Raw genomic sequence first — 24072 nt, forward strand, 5'->3', positions numbered from 1 at the left:
GCAAAGTTTGACGTTAACGCGACCACTTTCTACTGACCTTTCGCGGATAATGCGCGTTAGCTACGTGCGTTCGCTTATTTCATAATGCATAGATATGCCGAGGGTGACCGAGGGTGGTCCGTGACATATAGTCTAAATCTAAAGCTATTATTATGACTGTCAAATTTAGAATCGCGATTCAGGCAAGAATGAAACAAATTACGATAAAACGAAATAGTTGAAAGAATATGCATCCTATGTTATAAATTTCTCATCGTATGTAAAGCGGATTATTGAAATCTATACTTTACGTTCATATATTGGAGAATTGTATCCCATTGGTATGTTAATTATTTTCTCCCATCGACAGAAACATTCATTAAAAAGAGAGATAGAGATTGAATCTACGCGTTAGACGACTTGCGCTTTTGTCCAATATCATATATAATATCTGCCATTGATATCTTTCGCGCCGCTTTATCGCGTGCGTGATTTAACGCGAAATTAGATCGCGGAACGAGACGGCGAGCGAAATCGATGATGAGTAATCGCGCTATCAGCCGCCGTGTGAAAGGGCAGCGGTGGAGCACGTGCATATCCTTGAAATCGTGCGCATTAACGCGTGCGCGATGCATCTCGCATGCCACGCTCGCGAGCGATGCGTGACAACCGACTGCCTCTCTCTCCGCCGTGTGCAAGAAGCAACCGCCGTGCACCGCCTCCGAACTTCCGGCAGAAGGCGTTCAGTAATTATACTGACCTGCCCCACGACAACGAGATCGGAACGCGCTAGACCGAGGCTGTTATTCATTAGAAGAGACGTTATTCCAATTTACACCGTTCGTTAGTAGCATCGATAATAATAATATTAAAGGAAGTAATTTATACACTGAGAAAAAATATTTAGTTCTAAAAGAATATTCATTAGGGTTTCTAACAGCTTATTTACATAATATAATACACATATTTATTTAGAATTAAATATTTTTAATTAATTTAAATACAAATATTTAATTCTAAATATATATATATGTATTATATTAAGTAAATAAGCTGTTAGGAGTCACTTAATAAATATTTTTTTGGATCTAAATATTTTTTTCTGAGTGTACATAAACGCTAATTAATATGGTGTCATAAAAAAGATAATTTCTCCTGGCATTTGTTTTATGAAAAAAAATGTTGGATGACGTAAATGTTACATTCGCCTGGAGAACACTGCGATATATTCTTACACATTTAAATGCTGCTTCGGTTATACGTCAGTATCTTCCGTATCTTCTCTCTAAACCGAACTCTTTCAGCCCCGCGCTATTAGCGATACCTTACTCGCTCTGATATCATCGGCACGCTTCACGCATCGTGCGTGCGACATTATCAACGACGGTTCTAACGAGGTCGGACACATTAGTCATGGCACTGTAAGTGTAGCTGAAAGATCTAAGATCGATTCGCGCCTTTTAATAAAGTCTCGCTAATGATCAAACTGATTATTGTGGGCCCACCTCTGGCATCGTAATATCGCATTTCTCGTTCTCTCTTTCTCTCTCTCTCTCTCTCTGTTTCTCTCGTGTATTCCCGATCGTGTTACGATCGCCGATCTCGGAAGGCGGTAAATTACGATTTACCATTCGGACACTTCGGGGCGGCAACGCGCGCTTCGCGCGCTAAGAACTGGTTTTCCAGCCATTACTCGCGACCGGCCGTCACGTTTCGCATAAACGCACCAGCAGGATATTGCGTTTACGGCATAAGTCCGCGCGCGCGCATAGAAATATACACGCTCGCGATATAATATAGCGCGGCATATTGTAAAACAGTGTGGCTGTATATATCAGCTATCTCAGGATCGTTCTCGCTATCGGGAAAGGCTCCGAGGTTGCCCGCTCGAAAGAACTCTCCGCGTGTAAACTAATAATAGCTTCGCAAACAAAATAGCGGATTGAATAAGTTATCGAGTGAAGCCACGGATGAAAGCGTTACGAAAGCATTTATGCGTAGGATGACGCGTCATTCTTGTTTAATGTGCACGAAAAAATATAATGGCTTTTATACGTTACGAATTACAAATTGATTTTCGTATCTTGTATCTTTCATTATTACAGCGACGATATGAGGACGAATTATATATTTCGAAGTGTAAGAATAACTTTAGCTTGGCTTTAAATTTTAATTTATTGCGTCTAAGCTTTGGCCAACGTATCTGCTTTCCAAAGCGCGTTTCTATAATTTAATAAAAGGACAAGTTCATACAGTTAACGTACACATCAAAATATTATGACGTTAATAAAAAAAATTATTTCTTTTAGAATCTATGTGTTCGCTTCAATTAATTTCTCTAATAAAAAATTTTTGAAAAAAATCGTTGAAGTTTTCGAGATTTCATGTCCACCACCAGGTACTGAACTGCTTTCCGCCATTACCAATAACTTTATTATTAATATTTTATAATAATTTTTTTTTAAATAACCATAAAATCAAATGTGCCAAAATTTCAAATACTCAGAGGTTTTATTTCTTAAATATTTAATTTGAAAAAAGAAAAGATAAATTGTTTGCTTGTCAAGGTTGTTCCCTTTAAATTTCTCCAGTTTAGATCTAATAAAACTAAACTTTTTCACAAGCTAACTCTTTTTTTATTTCTTTCCGAGAGGTTAATCGAGGTGTTCTCGACGCGAGGAGAAACAAGCGGTGCTCGATAGAGCGATCGATCTTTCGACGCGCATTAGCGGAGCGTGAAACACACACACGCGACGTGCGGTGGGGACGAAATGGAATTGAATGAATCGGCGCGCTCGCTTGCGTAAACTCACGCGTGCCTACGGTAAAGGGTTACATGCGGCGAAAGAGAGAGAAAAAAGGAAAATGAAAGAGCGCGAGAGAGACGCAGAGATCGTTATGTCGGTTTCGCAAGAGTCGCCACGCAGGAAAAGCACGATCCCATTACCCGGTGCGTAAGTAATCATTTTCTCGTGGCAAAAAGGCACCTTGCGCAGCGGAGACACCGGCGTGTCGCGCCGGCGATCCAGATGTTTCAGCGATTAAAGAGCTTTACCCGCTTTATACGCCGCGTCCGGCCACGTATAATGAGCGTGCTCTCTCGGATGCTAATGCGCGCCGCGGCACGTGCATCCAGGCACCGATCGATTAACCCTTCGAACGGCGGATCGGCGCCGTTTGACTCGATCGACGCGCGCGATCGCGCGAATATATGCGTCGAGATAATTATAGCAATTTTAATGATGAAATCGCTCGTGGCGGGACGCCTGGGGTAGGAAAATTTCTCGCATTGCGGTGGGAATTACGCGATATGGCCCCGCTCGATCGAAAACCGATCGACGTTAGACGTTAGGCCAACTGGAGAGCGTTTACATCAGTTTTATCGCTATTGAGACGTCGCGTCGTGGAAAGTAGAATTAAAGCTGCAAATTATATACATATATTCATGCCTCTATTTACGTCTGCAGCGGAGAAAACAAATTGCCGGGAAGCAAGATGGAAATGTGCAATTATGTGAATGTATATCGTTTAGATTGATTATCTCTATATTAATCAGCGGGAAATAACGACTTTTAACAACGGAGAGCCATAATCGATAGATTTCAAACTCTACTTACTTTCGCTGTACATCTAATTACCGCAATTATTTTATATTGTAAATGAATAAGTACTATATATCCGCGTATTATCCGCGTAACCAATTTGCAATGAAGCGCCCCGTGGAGCGGATAGAATCCGACACTCTGTCAACCGGTGAAGATTCTTTAAAATATGCCTCGATCCGCCCTAAGAGGATCACACGGCGGCTAAGTCAACAGTCACCCGCCTCTCGCGCGCCTCTCGCGCGCGAGAACACGCGCATACGCCCGAAAATTAAGTATGTAAAATCCAACGGCGCGCTTAAATATTCAAGGCTAAATTTATTACGAAAACAGGATAGCGGGACGGGCCCGGCTATCCTCGGTGGTGTCGGGTTAACAAAGAGCGACCGACGTTTTAATTGGAATCGAAGTAACGCCCGGCTCTCTCTCCACCGGCCACGAATGTCCGGCGTGACTGTTCGGCTCGCTCTCGCAGCCGGCTACAATGTGTTTCCCGTGGTTTCTGCGCTCCTCTGAGCTGACGTTGATCTGGTTGGAAACTCGCCGCAGCCTCGCCAGCCACGGAGAAGAGAAAAAGACATAGAGAGAGAGAGAGAGAGAGAGAGAGAGTGCATCGCCTATCGCAAGCGCGAACGCGAGCGACAGCTCCATTAACGCTCGCCGCAGGAATCCGCGAGCAGCTCTCTCGCGAATCTCTCCGTCTCGAGAACGACTCCGTAGAGCTCTTTTATTTATATTCCCTCGCTGCCGCGATCTCTCATCCTGCCTACCATGTCGCGATTCCGCGAACGTCTGCGAACGATACGCGGCGCAACAGCGCTTATGGGATACGTACCGCGGATAATTGAAGGCGGAAAGTCTGAGACGTGTTATTTGTCAAATTAAGAAATCTCTCGGTTACGATCACAAAAATACACCCTGTTATTTAAAATACACGCGCTAATAACATGTCCAGTGAAGTGGCATAGAGGCGAAGTGGGATAGGTGTTAGGGTTCTTCGCGAGTAACAATTATGATAGATAAATAGAAAATCGATTATGTGCGCGAACATATGTATTATATTATTAATTCCTTTTATAACTTTCTGGTTCACCCAACAACAATGTGCTCCCAAGAATGGCTTACAAATATCAATGTATAATTTTCCATTGATGTTAACAACTGTAAATATTTTAGGAGCATATTCTGAAATATTTTCTACACCGAAAATGATATAAGGATATGTTGAATTATATCAATAAAAGATTCATGCTCACAGATTACAAATCGCATTATTCAACTTTGTCCTCGTCGGTTTAAAATTTTGTTGAAAATCTCGAATCTCGCGTTTTAATGTCGCTCGCGACTCAAAGAGAAACGCGTGTATTATAAATGACGAAATGGCAACAAAATGATAAACCGAAGCGCGTCCACTTAACCCGTTCCCTCGGAACAAAGGAGACAGAGCAGCCTGGGCACCCTCGCCTCTCGGTAGCGTCAATCTCGCGGGCCGAAAATCGCATTACTCCACCGGCGAGAAAGCAATCTCTGCCGTTGCCGCTCTCGGAAGGAGAACGTCTGCGGATATAAAATATGCCGGAAGGAGATTCCGCTTTTACCGCGTCTCGCCACCGCCGACCCTATGCGCGTCATTCTACCCCCGAAAAGTGATCACCTCGTAGACGCCGAGCTCGCCGGAAGAGATGAGAGTGGTTTTAAAGCTGGCGTGTAGTTCTCTGTCTCTCTCTCTCTCTCTCTCTCTCTCTCTCTCTCTCTCTCTCTCTCTCTCTCTCTCTCTCTCTCTCTCTCTCTCTCTCTCTCTCGACTCGATATTCTCGACTTCGCGTTCACCATACTGCTCGCGAAATTGTAGCTAGAACTTACTAGCTAGAAATTGTAGTCACTTACAGTATATATATTTGACAGGAGAAATTGAGTTGAATTTAGTTTATAGTACTCTTTGGAGTTTGTACTAATGAAAAATGTAATCATAAAATCATAATACTTAATCTCATGTCTTAAAACTGCAATTTTGGATATAAGAAAGTCTTGACGCTAACTTGCGTCGAGGAAGGCTGTCAAGATGAACGATTTGTAAATCATGCAGTTGTACTAACAAGTCAATTGTCATTTCCTTTTTCAATTAAACTCTCTTATAGCTATATAAGAACAAGAGTTAGGACAGTCAAATCATGAATTGTATTGCATTATCGAATCTTATCTCATTTCACAGTTTTGTCTCTAAAGATACCAAGGAGGTTTTTCACGCTTTCGAAAGAAGGACTTTCGCGTGGACGAGGTTGCGGGCGGGAAACGCGCGGAGGCACGCATTGAAACGGGACGATAGGGAACGCTCTCAAAGGCCCGAGGCAAGGCCTGACATTTGGTTACTGACATTTTCACCCCGGGGTTGACGGCGGGCAACCCTTTGGCGTTGCCCGCGCTCAATCACTCCATTGTCTCGGCCGGCGCGCTCGTTTTATGCTCGCGTCAACGCTTCATTATAGGGCCCGGGAGGGTACGGGAAGGGGGGCGGAGATGGCGGCAGGGGGGGGGAGGGAGGGCCAGCAGGCCGGGGGGCGCAACCGAGTCCGGTCGAGTTGGCTTCTATAGCCCACGTGCGCCCGCCACATTGTCTATCCCAAGAATACATTACGCGCCCACGCGATCGTCCGGCACGCGGCTCTCCGACGGTAGAGAGGTATCTCCTCGTCGACTTCGCCAACGTCAAGCCGGCTATCGATATCCGCGATCGCGATCGAGGCGCGATGAGCCCGTCGAGCGTGTCGATGTACGTGCGCATGGATAATGCATAACGCCCCGCGCCGGCTTCGCCATAAATTTCAACGTAGAAATTGATACCAATGCAATTCCGGTGAGTTCAATATTTATATATATCTACACACTTTGCAATTTTTCTATATTTTGGTGTATTATTTTCGTAAGAAAAGTTAAAAGGACGAGATGTTGCGTTAGCTTTAAGTGCCGCTCTAAAGCACAGATTCAAGTCAACGTTTAGCGGATTCCACTGCGAATACTATAAATATGGAAACTGTATCTTTTACCGCGATTAATGTTAGATATTGAAATTTATTATTAATATTACTGAAATTGTGTATTATATGAAATATGAATATTGCTGAAAAAAGATGCGATTTATGCGATCAATAAATACTCGTGTTGATTTATACTATTTATAGGTAATTATAGATTGAAGAGATTTTGATATCTGCTCGCACAAGAAAATATTACAAGAAGATATTACAAGAAAATAATTCCAAGAATCGATCAATTTTGTATTGAGACTACAGAAAATGGCACTCACAGTTATAATAATGGTGAGATGCGTCGCAAAACCGAAACTACCGTGTTATGTGTCGAACGAGTCGCTTTAATTAAAATGACCTAGCTGAAAATAAACGATCGCATTACGGGAGCGAGCGAGCGAGTGAGAAAGAGAGAGAGGGAGACAGGGAAGGGGGGGCAAAGGTGAGGTCGCGCTTGAAGCATCGCAAAGTGGAAGCTGAGTAAAACTCTGTTGGAAGGTAATTGATGCGAAGTTACCGAGGTCGGGCGAGGTCGAGGCGGGAATCGAGGGCCTCGTCGGCACCGTTACATCGCATCGGTCGGTCGGTTGGTCCACTCCACCATCACCACCACCACCACCGCCACCACCGCCACCACCGCCGCCGTCAGGCGAGGGCCGAAAGCGCAACGTTTGCGGGCCAACGCCGGACAAACGCGCCGACACGCACGCACGCCACGCGGCGCAATTAATTACCGCGTAAAGTCGCGCTCGCGCGCGCCGCCCGATTAATTGCAACGGCCGGCGATCGGCGCCGGGCGCATAATTGACATTGTTGCCGCATTGTTTACGGTGCCCACTGAATTTATCAATAGATTCCTCGTGTGCACCCCGCCGTACGCGACGCGGTATTCTGCCCGCACTCTCCGCCCGGCGTTCATCACCCTTGCCTTTCCGCTGCCACAGCAGGGCCGGTTCTAGGCATCCTCGGAGTCGTGCGTTCCGAATCGAAAACGACGTGATTTTGAAAAATTTAAATTTTGACGCATGTTACCTTTACGCATCCCAAGATAATTCCTTTATTTATCCGTATATATTCGGTTAATGGAAATGCGATCTTTTTGTATTTGTGGCTTTAAAAAATTGACCTTACCGAAATCACGAAGGTTTTAATTGCAAATTTATGAGGATACAAAGCAATGGTATAAAGCAATTTTCTTCTCACAAATTTACCCTCGGAACCCTCGGAACGGTATGAATTTATTCATTTAGCTTGGATATAAGAAAAGTAAATTCGGCCCTGTAAGCTGGTGCATCCAGTTTAGCTTGATGCTCATAGTTTCACTGCCGGATAAGCTAATAACATATTTCAGCAACACGATCGTTATATCGGACCGTTATTTTACTCGAGATCCTTTGAATAGTCTTGAAGCACGATCGTAAAATTGCAACGATGCAACCCACAATCGAATGTTTTGCGAGATACGGTGGGTAACTTGATTGAAATAAAATCCCATTTATTTTTAAACTTTATTAACGAGATAGAACAAGTATTGAGCAACAATCGCACATTGTTGTATAATCATTCACTTATACAAGGTATGATTATACATACTATTTTGTTATTTGTGCTATAGAAGAATTTTACATTTCGCAAAACTCATAATTTTTGTTTGAGAATATTACTCAATTGCATTTGTATACTAAAAATTATGTTTTTCAACTCATTTATCAGTTTATTGATATGTAACATAAAAGTCAATATTGGTTAGCAATCGACTTAAATTCATGTTACATATCTTATTTGAAACGCAATTATTTTATACTAACGAAATAATTTATCCTGCGCGATTAATGTGCGCATTGTCCTAGCACGAATTAGAATTGGATAGTCGCGTGCAAATAAATGTACAGTGCCATTGTCCTCTCTTGTCATCTCGGGTCGGGAATTACGTAATGCGGTCCGGCATTGAAATCGACGTCGCGCTAATCGTTGTCACTGTTGCCGTCGACCTTACACAAAATACGCGAGAAAAGCGACTTTCCGTTTAATCCCCGTCTCGATGTTTGCCGGCGACCCTCGTGTTAAAGGATTTAACCAGGCGCGCAGCGGTTCTCCGCGTAAAATAGAACGGAATGGGATAGTGTCTTCAATTCAGAAAGTGCTTTTGTATTCGGTGAGTTTCTTGTCTGGAACAGTCTAAAATTATACGCACATTTTCTTTTCTTGTTCTATACGGCACAACCGTATTATATTTCTAAAATATCACTAAATTAGAAATTTTGCATTTTATTTTAAGCAGCTATATCTCCCCCTTTTGAAAATAAGAGAAATAATCCGAGAACCACGGAAACGTAAGAAATAAACAATTTTCAAGGCATTTAAACAACAGTAGCTAATATTGGATTACTGAAATTATTAAAATTATAGCGATATTATCATTACAATTAGGCCCTCTCACGTCGTGTTCTCCCCGCGAAAGAATCAAATACCCTCGTTTGGAACAGTGACGTGACAAGGGTTTGTCCGCGAGAATAAGTAACACGAGGCCATCGAAAGAACGAAAACGAGGCGCGGCGGAGGGCCACCGAAGGGCGCGAAAGAGCGAGATCGGCGACCGCGAATCCTCTCAGACGGATTATGACACGTAGAAAGTTCACGACCTTTTGTAGTCTGGCGCTACCCTCCTCTTCGGCCTCGTTCTCGTCCGACGGTGATAATCCTCTAACCAGGCCGTTATGCCGTTGTTGACATTTAGCCCCGGGTGCTCTCGAAACCGGTCCGCGGATCTCGCGTCCCGGGAAGGGCCGAAGGGCGGAGTCCCTGTAGACAGGACGACGCGCGTATCCTGGCGCGTTTCGCGAGAAAGAGCGTCGATGGGAAAAAAAAAGTTGACCTTCGTAGCCACCTGCCTGCCGGGGGATCTACCTGCCTGCGCGATTCGACAGGGGGAAACGAGGGGGGATCCTGAGCCACAGTGCTTCGGAGGCCCTGTCGGGTCGGCGCGCAGGCCCCGTAAAGGCCCGCGGCGCCCGCTACCCGAACGACGTAATAGGATTGGCATTGTCAGCCATTAACATGACAATGTGGCTCCTAAACGGGACGCTTGTACGTATGTACGGGCCACCTATGGGGTGTGTATTTCGGTTAAATGCCTGTCGCCCCGATGCGTGATCCCGATAGGGACTGGAGCGCGAGAGAGAGAGAGAGAGAGAGAGAGAGAGAGAGAGAGAGAGAGAGAGAGAAGCGTCTCTAAATATGCGGTGTTGTTATGATAATTATCGCGCGGGCCCACCGTGTGTGCGCGGTATCCATTATACACGAGAAGGCGCCTCCTCACAATATTGTGATATCCGATACAGCGTACTGCACGCAATGCGCGGAACTGAGTGTGCTATGACACTTCCGTTCATCAGCTTCGTCGATCTGGGGTTTCAGATTCATGATATATGATTGTGGTTATAGTAGCTTCTCAAGAAAAATGTGCAGTTATATTTTTTGCACGCACTCCCCGGAATAATCACGGCTTAATATCGGAAGCTATGTATCTTCTTGAGAAGTACGGCGACTTTTAAATACACTGTGCTTGAGGCTATTAAATTATAGTTGCAATTTCTTGTTGAAAAAATTATAGAATTACGTTTTAGCAGAACAGAAAGAATATACTTCAATGAACACAATTTGAAAATCGTATACCTATATAATATTCTTTTGAAAGAAATGTATTCTGTGTTCATTGAAATAAACATTTATATGTCACGTGGCTGTAGGATTAATTATGTATAGTATTTATTACCATGCATAATTAATCACGATACAGTTAGCAATATTGTTGAGAATCTGCGCTTTCATGTCAATGCATAATTCCAGCATACGACATTGAAAGCGACCTTTTCTCGCGTTCTTAGTGCATTTAATTTGAAGAATCCTTTTACACAAAAAAATCCAGAGAAACGGTAAAGCAATTTCTTCAAGATTTTAATAATTCATTTTGAATTTAACAGAATTAAGCTTATTAATTTTTTTTTTACTTCAAAGAGTTAGATTACCGTTGCACCGAATCTTTTAATTCGTATTTGCAGAACTTGTTTCTTAATACAATATCGACATTCAATTAAGTGCATTAGGGTTGCGTCAGGGGCAATCCTTATGTAGGTATGAACCTACGAAGCTAGTGGACAATCGTAGAAAGGAAGCGGGTTGAATGTTACGACGAGACGTCTCGAGCATATCGCCGGGACTGACGATTATGCGGGGGAGCGAGACTTAATTAGCCGTTCGCGTCGCGTAATTACGACACTTTCGATTCCGTTACGAGAGAAATGGCAGCCACCCCGCCGTCACCGGTAAGTCTAGCCCCTTTATGCTCTCCCTCGATATCCCGTAAAACTGTCCGCCGTCTATGGCTATTATCTTATGAAGCAACCTCCATGAGGAAGCGCGAGGCGCCGCGATGTACATCAAAAGCATAATTATCACCGCCGCAAAGCCACTTTTACAGACGGCGATTTCATCCGATGCGTCCGATCCGTCGTTGAGTGAGTCGCGATGGTCGCCTGTGAGACGATTAGCCCATTATAATGGCCTTTATAAAGACCGGACGCTAAAGCGAAATGCCGCCTCAACGCGAGCGGTTTTTGTAACGTGCGAATTCACGTCCTTGATGCGAATGGAATCGATTGTAGAATATCGTCCGCCGCGTAATGATAAATCTTCTCACCGTTGCGATTCTTATCATTCAGGATGCGACTGCGGGCCGTACATCCGGACGCGTGTTCGTTGTATACGACTGTAACGCGATCAACTAGCTTGTAAATCTTGAGAACCAACGAGCATATTGAGGTCTCGTGCTTGCCGTTACGAGCGGAGCTGCACTCCTTTTAGGTGCGCTTATTAACGCGCCTGTTAGCACCCGTCCGCGGAGCCTCGCTCGATTAGCCGACCGTATAATTATCGCCTCTTCGTCTTCCCTCCCCCACCGCCGGCGCTTCGTTACGTCTTATCCCGTCACGGACACATCCGAGAAAACGCGGAGAGCCGCTCCTCGACCGTAACGCGAGACTGTAGAGTTCCGGCTGTCGATACTTGTCAGGTACTTGAGAAATGAACGTCGTTCTTAATGTATATAAAAAATTTTGTGGTATATGTACAAGTTTTAGACTTTTCAATATGCTTGGACAGTAGCCGTGCCATCAATTTTCAATATTTTTGTCTAAAATGCTTATCGCGCCAAATACACATTATTCAAACTTAAATACAAATGTTTAGTAAAAAAATTGAATCTAAAACTCCAACTGTTGTAACATTATATCACTAGAATTTAAAAAAATATGTAATATATTTTATTAGAATAGTATATGTCGTATAATATTTTTTTTATGTAAAAAGGAATATTACTTTTTAATTACTTCAGACTAAAAAAGAATTTTGAAGTACATGACTCTTCATGAATTTTTATTTGAGCTATCGTCTAGATTATTATCTTTTTATCAACCACGTGCGTCTAACTGGCATATGTGCCACGACTTTTTCCCAAGCGATTTCTAATCTGCGACCGTTTTTAACGTCCATATCTCATAGCGGAACTCGCCTTCGCGCTGATTTCGCGACGACTGTTAATCATCCGCGCGTTGGATACGCGCGTAAAGGATTTATGCCCGCAATTTGCGAAGATCGCTAGGTCTACTCGCTAAGAATCTGAGAATCTTTCTCTCTCTCCCGCACGGGAGAAGAGAGGAGATCGTCGGGCGCGATTCCGTGACTCTCGCGGCGCGATAAAGCGACCGGCTTTTCTTCTGCGCCACGGCCGCCGAGATAGAAGCCATTAATGTAAGTCACCTGTTACAAGACGCGCGGAATTAAGCGCGGTAAATTATACGTTACGTCACGTGCGCGCAACGCCCGTATTCCTCGCCCCGGCGCGATCGCGGGGAGAAGTTATCGAGTACACGCGTATACGATCGTAATGAACTTCCTCTCTCTCTTTCTCTCTCGGCGTCGTGTCCCCCGCGGTTCGTTATCACAACACCTCTCTCGTCGGCAAATTCCTCCGTTATCTATCAGGATCATTCTCTCGCTCGCAAAGCTAAGCGGTGATGTGTGAAGAAAACTGTTGTACGAATAAGAAGAAATATTGTGAAACACTGTCTGGAAGGGAACTTGATGTTTGTTAACGATATCCGGTTTTATAATTACACATGTGCGTTCCCTTTCGTATATTATATTCTTTTTATTCTAACGTTTGTGGACTTTAAGGGATCTGTTTTTATCTCACGCACGATATTTCTCATGGCACTTATTCGTCGCTTGAAATTTGACGTTTATAATTCTCTGCGAGAATGAGATGAGGGCTCTAGGTTTATAATTATAGTATTTGTTAAAGGAAATGCATTTTGATCTACTTGTAGAACGCATAATTATGTAGTTTACTGCACGTCAGCATGGAAGATTGACGTTATCCTTGATGTCTTCACAAAGTTACGCGCGTTCGTATATTTTAAAAACGTTTGCCTCTACTAACGGACGTAGGCTGCATTTCGAATCCATGCATGGAATCGTCTCTCTTTTTGCTGACATTGGGGCTGAAAATAAAAAGTCTTTGGTTAGTGAAGGAACAGAGATTGTGACAGAGAAAAGTGAAAGAAACGTAGTCGCCCAAAGGTGTTCAACATTCACTGTATCAACTGTCAATAAGATCGCTTCATCAAGTAAAAAAAATTAGAATTTAATGGAATCCTACATACATATATTTAGGTTCAGAAATTATTCAATGCTAATAACAAAAAGTCAAATTTAGAAGTATACTTCATCTCTTTTATGTATCCCTAAATACAGTTTTTTTTTTAATATTAAGAAAAATATTGACTATTTTAATAGAAAATTAATTAGTCCAGTTATTTATTTCATTTATTACTTTCGTACATGTGCAAAACGGCGGCGGTGACGATATCGCGGATTCTCTTGCAAAATAATCTTGGGAAGAACTGGACACTGTACAAAGAGGAAAAACGCGATCGCGAGCGGAGCGAGCGAGGATGCCGAGCGGCTTCGCGGGGATTCTTCCATGCCCTTCGGAAATGTCATATAGCTGTCGGGTGCCGCGGAGGCAATATTTCACGCCGGTAGGATCCCCCCCTGGTTCCCCCTTCGCGACTCGTCGTCCTCCTTCTTCGCGGGCCTCACCTCCCGGCGTCACCTCCCTCGCACGTCCCCCGCCACCGGTACTTTGAAAGAGTTTTTACGGAGTCCCTCGATCTTTAATCACAGCTCGACCTTCCATTGTCAGTGACGTCACCTCCGACTCCGGGAAGGGTGCTCAGGGGATGCTTTGTGTCGGGCTGCGTTGATCCCTCTCCCGCGTCATTTGTCTCCGGACGCCTTATTTGTACGCGCATATAGAGAGAGCGAGAGAAAGAGGCGAGAAGGAAGAAAAAGAGAAGAAGAGAAAATCTCCGTGATTCTACGGACGCGACTTTCGCACGGGAGAGGAAGAGATAGAGGGTCGATATGCCCTGAGGAAGGAGATTCCGCTATACCCTCGCAAGCGCATATCGATATGTATATATCCCCGGCAAGAAACGGCGTCGCGTCTTACCGACGACGCGAGGACTTTTGCTGAACGAGCGATTCTTCGCGCGGTCTTACGTACCCTTCTCCTCCCCTTATTCCTTCGATAACCTGGGTCCCGCGCTGGGTCGGATTACAACGAGGTATATATGCGCATCCTCGGGATTATCCTACCGAGTATGGACGCGCCGATCTGCGATCGCTTCCGTTTCGGCTGTAATATCGAGGCAATATCACTCGTTCTTAAGAACGAAACTACTTGGGAAGTGTATTTACACACAGTAGTGGTGGTAGTACAGTAGATTTTAGATTAGATGCAAGCGCGCCTCTTTAAGCAAGTTTTTCTCTAGTTATATCAGATTTTAGAGACAATAGATATAATGTGAGTAATAATATCAGGTAATCAAAAGTAATACTTTTGAAGTGTTGAATTAATTCTTAAAAAGACATTAAAATGTTGGAGAATTTATATGGGATATGTAAATTACGAAAATTCGAAGATCGAGCTCAGGATTGTGGATGTCCTATGTCATTCTGTTTCCACGGGCGATAGATCGAATATGTTATTTTATTTTAAAATTTTGTGTTGAGTGTAGAAAATTTTATTCAATTTAATTTTAATTTTAATTTATTTATTTGTGTGTCACAGTTTCTTTAGACTGAAAGAAAATGAAATTGTGACATAATGTACGATGTATCTCGAATAATTTCACATGTACAAGACAGATGAAATGCTTTTCTTTGAAATCATTATCAATTTAATAGATGAATTCAAATTGTAAGTTTTTGGTTTGTGAAAAATTATGAAGCATAATGATAATGAATTATTCGTGAAAATTACGTAACATGCATCGTAATTATAGTCATAAAGCGGTTGACGACATCGAGTATCTCCCGACGAAATTGAGACTAATAAAGCAAAGAGTGATGCTGGATCTAGCTGGTACGCACTGGAAAACGGTTGGAACTCGAGCGGCTGACATTAGCTTCGAGGAAGCGACAACAAGGATCGCGTGACAGAAAATGACTGAAGAATATACTTGGAAAAAAAAAAGAACGCGTTACGCAAAGAAAAGCTTGTCAAACTGACGCGATTTTATCTATCTTAATTTTACAAAATGTTTATTGTAAGTTTCTGACACTGGCTATCAAGGTGGCATCGACTCCTAGAGTGTGGCCTAATCTCGTACGCCCACGTGATAATTTTGCAAATTTTTTGCGATTATCGTAGATCAGATATGTCTAGAGAATAGCATCGTTACACTTACAGCACAATGCACCATGATCCACCATCTAAAGATATCTAAGACATAAAACTCCCACACTCATTGTCGTGGAAACTCATAAAGGAAGATGTTATAGTCAGTTATCAAATTATGGGCGAAATATATACTTTTTCATAATTTATAATATTAAAAAAAGAATCAAATTTCTTCAATCTCATCAGAGTTTTTTTTTAAAGAAATCTAGATATTTTGCTTTAGGAACGAGATCTTCCTTTGAGATCACCCTACCACCAATCAGCTTGCCAATGCTAAAACATCGCGAGGCCATCAATAATTGATTCAATATCGCTACGCAACTCGTGCAATATTGATAACTAGTTAGTCGAATGTCAGTCAATCGAATCCAGCGTGCGGGGGGTCCCGAGGAGGTGTGTCCCAGCGCGGCAGCGCGCTGGAAGACGGCAATGGGACTCAGGGACCCCGCTACTGAAGATTGGTCAATTTATGTTGGTGCTCGGTCAACGAGGCGCCACAGCATTTAGCGGTTAACGCGTGCGACGAGAGAGAGAAGAAGAAAATGTGACGAGAGACGACGCGAGGAGGAAACCAGAGACGCCACTCAACGGTATTATTCGAACTGATGCGGTGAATTGGCGCTGACGACATCGTACAGAGCCAATCCGACAGTTTGTTTATTGGCCGCGCGTTGGCGGATTCCTCGCGGTCTCTTTAATTGAGACCTCGTCGATCGAGGCTGATACGGGTACGCGGCGGATCGCGCTCGGATTTCGTCGATCAGCACCATTGCGACATAGAGAAAGAGAGGGGAGAACTTCTTTCTGATTGTTTTAACATTTAGCTTTCAAATAGAAAGATGTTGAGGACTAGAAATTATTAAACAATTGTCACGTATAATTTTCAGATTTTCCAATCCACAAATTGATATTTCCAGCCGCGTCCCGCGACAATTATTAACAAAGAATTATTAACATAGAAATATAGTAGAAAAATTTACAATAATTTAGCTGTTTAATAAGTGTTATTTAAAAGGTATAATACTAGAACTTTAATTAACTAGAGATATATTATCTGGATAATAAAGGCTCATTTAATTCTTTCTGATACGCTTCACAATTCTTTTGTTGCTTTTTCAATTTCATTTTGCGCAACAATTAATTTTTGTTTCGCAGGACAATAAAAAATTTAATTATCTGAAGTAACGATGTGAGGAGTAAACATTGAGTCGCGCATAAGACCATCAAAGTTAATTGGAGCTGATGCATGACAATGCAATTCAGACCTACATTATGATAATTGTCCGGCGGTAATGCAGTCGGATTATCATTCCGTTTCTTTACCCAAACGTTTGCAAAAAAAAGAGATGTTACATGAGGATTGTTTTGCAAGTCTTTATGTGTAGCAGCCCTCTCGTATTATAAAGAAGATTACAATTATGCGGCACACCGGTCGTCCGAAGCTGCATTTAACGATCCCCCATGCCTCGATAAAGTGCGTTCATGCGCTTAGGAATTAAACGTCGATCGTCGATGCGAGTGTCCTCGACGCAACGTGGATGCAACATAAACGGAAAATAACCTGTCGCTCGACAACGGGTAATAATAACGGGTATAATAATAGAAATTAATTTTCACGCATATTTATACAATCCGTAGGATTGAACTGCGACGCGGTGTGTTGCTCCTTGAGAAGCAGAGGCTGCAAGTGATCTGTTAAGATCTCGTAAGACAACGTGTTCCCTCGAGCGTTGGCAATGATATGCAAACAATTGTGTCGCAAGTCTTATCGGCAAAGTGACGAATGAGTTTATTGTTAGATATAGCACATATTTAATATGAGAGAAGCATATTTATTGAGCAAATCGTTCTTTGTCGATCAAACTATTCAAATATTATCTTTAAATAATTAATAATAAATACAAGTTATACTAATTTATTAAATAAATTTAACAATAATTTCCATTTTTTATTGTAGATACAGGAAGAACGAAGGAAAATGTGATTCGATAAACATTATTACAATCTTTTTGAGTTAAACAACCACGTTTTAATTCAGCTTGTTAATAATATCAATCAATAAGTTAGTAACAGCTTATTTATAATTCATTAACAATTAATTTTTCTATGATAAATAGTAATCTCGCGGTTTGTAATTATACACTAGATTAAAATAAATGTAGCGTTGTTTCCTTATTGAATTATTTGCTGTGCTTACCTGCTCCAATAAATAATTGGCAAACTTTGCGGTTTCGGTCGCGGACAATTTCGTTCGTGCCCGCGCGCGATTTCTACGTCGTCACCGCATGAAGAACGGTCTCGTTCGGAAATGCAAACGTGAATCGCGTTTTATTTTCCTGCGTACTTATAATGGCCCATTATGCGCACGTGGACTCCATCACAAAGGAATCTGACGTCTGCGATGCGTTTATGCACGCGCCGCGTGCGAGGATCGCGCGTAATGAGGAACGACGAGGCACGTCCCGTTCGAGAGTTTTGCAAAAAGAGCCACCGACCCTCATGCACGCATGCTCATTTTTCGGCCATCCTCGTCGATTTATGCGCGCGGACAGCAACCCCGATTTCTCACACGCACATTCGCGTTTCCCAATAGAGCGATTCGTCCTGGTCCACTGTTGCACGTAGTCCCCCTTTTTTTAGAAATGTGATAATGAAGTTTGCCTTAACACGCACGTGACGAAGTGACGTACGGAAATGATGAGCACTAGCACTTTAATGTGCTGATGACTGATAAAAAGTAATTTATGACTTTATTTGCAACTGCAAAAGAATATTGAAGTACCACGTGCGAAAAATAAAATTCTGTATTATACACTGAGAAGATTCTTCATGAGAAGTGAAAAACGTAAAGAAATTAACAAGAAAAAAGATATCAAGATGCTGATTAGTTAACATTAAAGCTTATGATATATTTCCCAGTAATAAAAACATATTGCTTAATTAGGTATTATATGGTTAAAAAATTGTCTATAAGAGATAATTATTTCCATGTGAATAAAAGAAGTATCTATATCTATATGCAAACACGTTTAGCTACTTTATTATATTTAAATAAAATTTTATTTAAATAAAAGCGATTATAAAATTACCATTTAAGATAAAGGTAATACTGCTATTCTCGCGGCACACCCTATCGGGTTAGGCAGACCACATGCATCGTTTCTCTTCTTCCAGTTTTTCCACTATGCGAACAAAAGACTGCATTTTCCGGAAAACAATGGCGCGGTTTCACGGGTAAGCCGAAGTGAGCAGATGGCCCATGTGATTAGTTTGACATTTGCACCGGCGGTGTCTCCGGTTGGCACGTGCATTCCAACATGAATCTCACTCTCGTCGCGCCGGAGGGTTGCAGTCTCCGTTGCAACTTGACAAGGGCTTTAACCCTTGGAATGACGAGTCACCTACTATAGCACCGTCCGGGCCTGACAACAGTGATCCAAATCGCTCCTTCTTATTTGCGCAATAAATTAGCTGAGAGTAATTGTAATCTATTATGCGATGGATTCATCAATTTACTTTGGATTAATTTTTTTGTACTAGATTAATTAATATAGTCACTTGCGCCAACTAATTCCGAGATAATTATTGACTCTGCAGAACTTTTTAAAATTAAGCGGTCAATCTTGGCACATGATTTCGACGCAGCAGATTGAAACGCCATCTCCGGATTGCAAAATATTGTTGTGACAATATTTTTACAAGTTCGATCATCCACTCGTCGTTGCTCGACGTATAATTTCTTCTTTTACTCTTCCTCTCGCCTTCTAATCGCGATCGTCGAGAAAAGAGTTCGCCGGCTCGCTAATCATGCCTTGGCTAATGGGCAACAACGATAATTACCGCGATAATAAAGCGTAGGTGCTTCCTTTGCGCACGTAAATTAAACGGCAACAGTTATCGCCATCCGCGCGTATCGAGAGATACGCTTCGTCTAACGAGGAAAACGTTCGGAGCGGAAAAACTGAGATTTTCTACCGTCGGCTGCCGTTCTATCTGAACATGAGCAACAGATTAGGGTCAAGGCGCGGAGAAACGAACTCCTTACAACAAATATTTATATTTTACAGAATATTTCGATATTAGCCGTCCATATGAAATAATTGTATTCTATGTTATACATTTTTTTTCATGCATAACTGAACCTTTTTCAGTTGTACCACGATACTTTGCGTAATGAAGACTAATATATATTTGCTTCGCTATCTGACACTTTGAAATTTAGTAATAATAATGCGTAGAAATAATAAAAGAAATTTTATAACATAATAATTTCCGTGAAGATATAATATGCTATTCAAGGTATAATATAAGATTGATAGCATCATATTGAAGATATAATAGTTATATAATTTGATAATTAGCAGGAATTTGTTGCATGCTTATTGCAGAAGTTGTATAGTTGGATTGAATTAGAAATTGTCCTTCGTTCGAAGATAATTTTTGTGCGGTGTATCTAAACGTTCTCTCTTTGGTCCTCTGTTACAGACGCCTGCGGTCTCTCGGACGTGGCGCACATCGAGTCCCTTCAGGAAAAGTCGCAGTGCGCCTTGGAGGAGTACTGCCGGACCCAGTACCCGAATCAGCCGACAAGGTTCGGCAAACTGCTGCTGCGATTGCCGTCGTTGCGCACGGTCTCGTCGCAGGTAATCGAGCAGCTCTTCTTCGTGCGGCTGGTGGGCAAGACGCCGATCGAGACGCTCATCAGGGACATGCTGTTGAGCGGCAACAGCTTCAACTGGCCCTACATATCCTCGATGTGACACTCTGTCTGGCGGCAGCTAGCTTCCGCATAATATTACACGTCGAACAGCGGTATCGCGGCGCCCGACGATGACCCGTAGGCCCGACTCGCGTACGAGTAAAGAGAAAAATCGAGGGCGGACAATGGGTGGGCGACGTCGCGAATCCCAAATATACGGGGGAGAGGGGAGGGGGACGAGGACGGCGGACACAGTGGGCGCGACTCCGGCCTCGTTGTCGCGAGGCCTCGAGGTCGAAGGTCGAATCGTCGTTCTTGTCAACGTCGTCATTAACCCGGTTACGTATCCGCGTTGCTCTTAGCAGCGTGACGCGACAATATTCCTCGTTATTGATACTTGTTATATACTCGCGTTTCGCTAGATCGGCACGATATTTCGCGACGAATCAGAATATCAGTCAGAATTTAAAAGACTTGTGACCCTGAGTAGACTTGACGTCAAAAAGAGAAAGAGGACGGAATCGACGGAAGCAAAGAATGAAGGAAGAAGGTTTTAGCGTATAGATAGCGAGAGAGAGCGGGGGAGAATTAAGCGAGATCATTAACGCAGTTCGACCGAGAGTGATAGGATAATGCGCGCGAAGAGCGGCGAGAAAGGTGGGCGTGCAATGAGGAGCGATCGTCTTGTTCGCCGAGGGAGAGGAATTTTCGGTGACGTGCTGAAAAAGGCGAGAGAGAGAGAGAGAGAGAGAGGGGTAAAGAGAAAAAAAAAGAAAACAAGAAGAAAAATACGTAATAAAGATGTTCATTCAGAAAATCGCGGAGGCGCCGAATGGCCCGAGCGCTCAAGAACGTTCATGGGCGTTAAAACTTGGTACTCACTAAAGTGGTCGAGTGAAAGAGAGGGAGAGATTTGTACATGCAAGAAAGCTTGTCAGTTGTTTCGTGTGCGAGTGAAAGAGCGAGAGAAAGCGAATGAATAAAAATGAAAGAGAGAGAGAGAGAGAAAGAGAGATTGAAAGAGATATGGGGGCTCAAGGGAGAAGGGATAGATAGATAAGCGTTTTGTTATGTAGCAAAGAATGAAATAAAGAGAGGGTGGAAGGAAGAGAGAGAGGGAGACAGAGAGAGAGAGAGAGAGAGAGAGAGAGAGAGAGAGAGAGAGAGAGAGAGAGAGAGAGAGAGAGAGAGAGAGAGAGAGAGACAGCGGGAAGACGAGCGTGGCGTGAAGAAGTCATAAATTAGCATTTATAATCAACGATGAGGGGGAGAGAGAGAGAGCCGGTGGATCTCCCATCGCTATCTCGAATCAATCTTTGCGTCGAGTACTCGCTATTAGTCGAGTCATGCCATGGGCCTTAGTCATTCGTCTTGACGCCTCTCCTACGAGGCTGCAGCGTTCTCCAAGTTCATAGCCCGTGAAACATTCTTTCGGAAATATCCCCTTTCGGTCGGACGACGCTCGCGCCTGCACGCACTGATCGCAGATCTAAATCCCCACACGTCGCCTTTCGTCGAAATCGTCCGTGATCTTCGAGGATTACCGGCGGTAAGTCATGATTTTGCCTCGGTTATCTTCGCGTAGTCATCACGATCGAGTATCCTAATTCTTCGATTACGACGTTAAGACCTTGGCATCTCAGAAACTTTAGCCTGTGTCTCGTAATAAAATATTTTCGTAAATTATTTGTGTAAATTTTCTTTTTTTTCGGATTAATATAAAGATACACTTATTGAATTGAAAATTCTCATGTTTTTCGCGAAAAGTACCTTTCCTAAAATTATTAAATCTGTGCATAATCTTAACTAATACTTTACATAATGAATCGAAGCATGATAATGTATCTGAGCTCTGTATTTAATATTAAGAAAAATCATTATTAATACATTCGAAAAAGTTTTTTTTTTTTAGTAAAATTCCCTAATCGCTATATATGAAAATAATTTTGAACGAATTTTAATTTAATATTGTAAATTTTAATTTTGTATTGCGCATTTTTTTTCCACTTTTCGTCCGTTTGCGATATTTTTAGCTATACGTATTACAATTCAATAAATACAATTCGATCACTTTTGTTATTTGTTAAGTTGTTCACTATACTTTTCCGAAGTCGCTCGGATGTCTCGTCAAATCCGCTTTATATTTTGTTTTATTATATTTTTAAAAAGCGAATGATCTGTAAAGGCTGCGGTACACGACATTATCGAAAAGTTCGTCTATTTAAAGATAAATATATTGTACAAAAATTTTTATGTATAGTACTTTAGATAGGAGCTAAGAAAGTCGGGCATCGTCAAGCACATCTGGTAATTTAGCGAACAAGAGTCGACTTTACTAAATATAAAAAGAAATTGTTTGTTGTAAGTAGGATGTAAAGTGCGAAGCGCGTTGCATTTTACGGCGCGAACGAAGGAAACTTATGAGATCGCGCGAGATAAATTAGGCTCCTTCGCGCTCGCGCGAATGGTATATTTGTAACAGCGGCGTTTTTTTGCGAATATAGGCGTTTAACGCGATCGCGTTTACTTGTACTAGAATTACGGCGGCGATTTTTCGATGTCTCATCTAACCCGACGACGATCGTTCTCGAAAAGGAGCTTCGAGAGAGAGAGAGATAGAGAGAGAGAAAGAAATGCAGCGAACGACGACGAAACTCCACACGTGACGTTCAACTTGGATGACAATACCGCGCGATATCATATATACAGCCAATATTATGTATCTTGTAAATACGATATTTTTACCTTGGGTTACTTAAGAGCGTACGTGACGAGACCACTCGAGAGTGCGATATAACGTCTTCTTTGTATGCCAGTGCCATTGCACGTCACATCATCGCGTCATGATTAATTCCGCGGCAATCACGCGCGATCGGTCGACCGATCAATCGATAGACTACTCGGAACACAGCTGACTCGAGATGATAGATCCGAGACGAGCAGACGAGGTGTCCCGTGGAAACACGCTGCGGTAGGGTAAGTCATTATCCTTGTTGTACCGGCAAAAGAACCTCGCGAACTCGGAAATTCGGATTTTAATCGGGTTTTATCGGAGACTTGCATACATGTAAATGGATGTAAATATTATAGATAGATTTAGAAATTTGCAGTTGGTGCCAAAAAACATTAACAATTATTTCTCATATGCAAAGCGATATATATCTTTAAAACTATTCGAGATATCAAAAAATGAGAAAATTCTTGAGATTTGTTTGATTCAGTCAAAAATTACAATTACAAGTTTATATAAAGAATTATAAGATTATTTAAAATAAAAATATTTTTATTTTATAATATTATACAGTAGAGTCTTGTTAAATTTGGTCCCCTGTAATCTTTAGATTCCTTCACACATACTTTCACCAACATTAATATCGTGCCCCTTCCATATCACGCGTTCCCGCAAGTACACGGTGATTGGCAGTCCACTCTGTGGTGGGAGTATTCCATAATTTTTTAAAGTCAATATTAGAGAGACTCTACTGTAACATAATAGATATTTTTCTATATAAAAGATGCAAAGGAATAAGTTTTTAAAAATAAATACTTTTTCAGAATGTTATTTGTGTGGTTAAATAGAGATGCTTTTATCATAAAACATATTTGATAAATGTCGAATAGTTTCGGCGATATATATTATAGGGAAAAAGCGAAAGCCGCTTTACACATGAGGTGTGATTTTACTCCTTAAATTGTTTTTTGATACCTATTAAAAATTTGTAAATTTATTTACCTACTCCATATATGCAAAGTTTCATTAAAATTAGAACTTCCTAATTTGCTAGATTCCCTTGTTAGATGCTTAAATAGAGCGAATTTACGAACTTCCGATTGTGGACGAAACGCGCTAAAGTTTCGTTGTTATTTCTCGCAATAACACATTTCGCGTTATTAAATATCGTTTCTGATTGTCAGTGTGGCTAGAAATCTCGACGGATGATTCTATGATTTGTTTAATTG

At 42.1% G+C, this 24072-nt stretch overlaps 1 protein-coding gene across 2 annotated transcripts in view; it reads left to right on the forward strand.

Annotated features, from left to right (window-relative positions):
- The window catches only part of LOC112460963 (steroid receptor seven-up, isoforms B/C), a 116125-nt gene extending 94327 nt beyond the window's left edge, over positions 1 to 21798 (forward strand). The window contains exon 4 of one of the 2 annotated variants that reach the window (XM_025025935.1): positions 19899 to 21798. In XM_025025935.1, the coding sequence (XP_024881703.1) occupies positions 19899 to 20173 (275 nt within the window). In that variant the 3' untranslated portion in view covers positions 20174 to 21798. The remainder of the gene's footprint in view (positions 1 to 19898) is intronic. The other variant, XM_025025936.1, reaches the window with a different exon arrangement.
- The last annotated feature ends 2274 nt before the right edge of the window (positions 21799 to 24072 follow it).

This window comes from Temnothorax curvispinosus, unplaced genomic scaffold, assembly GCF_003070985.1.
Source record: "Temnothorax curvispinosus isolate PA1 unplaced genomic scaffold, ASM307098v1 QBEX01010941.1, whole genome shotgun sequence".
NCBI classification, from domain to species: Eukaryota; Metazoa; Arthropoda; class Insecta; order Hymenoptera; family Formicidae; genus Temnothorax; species Temnothorax curvispinosus.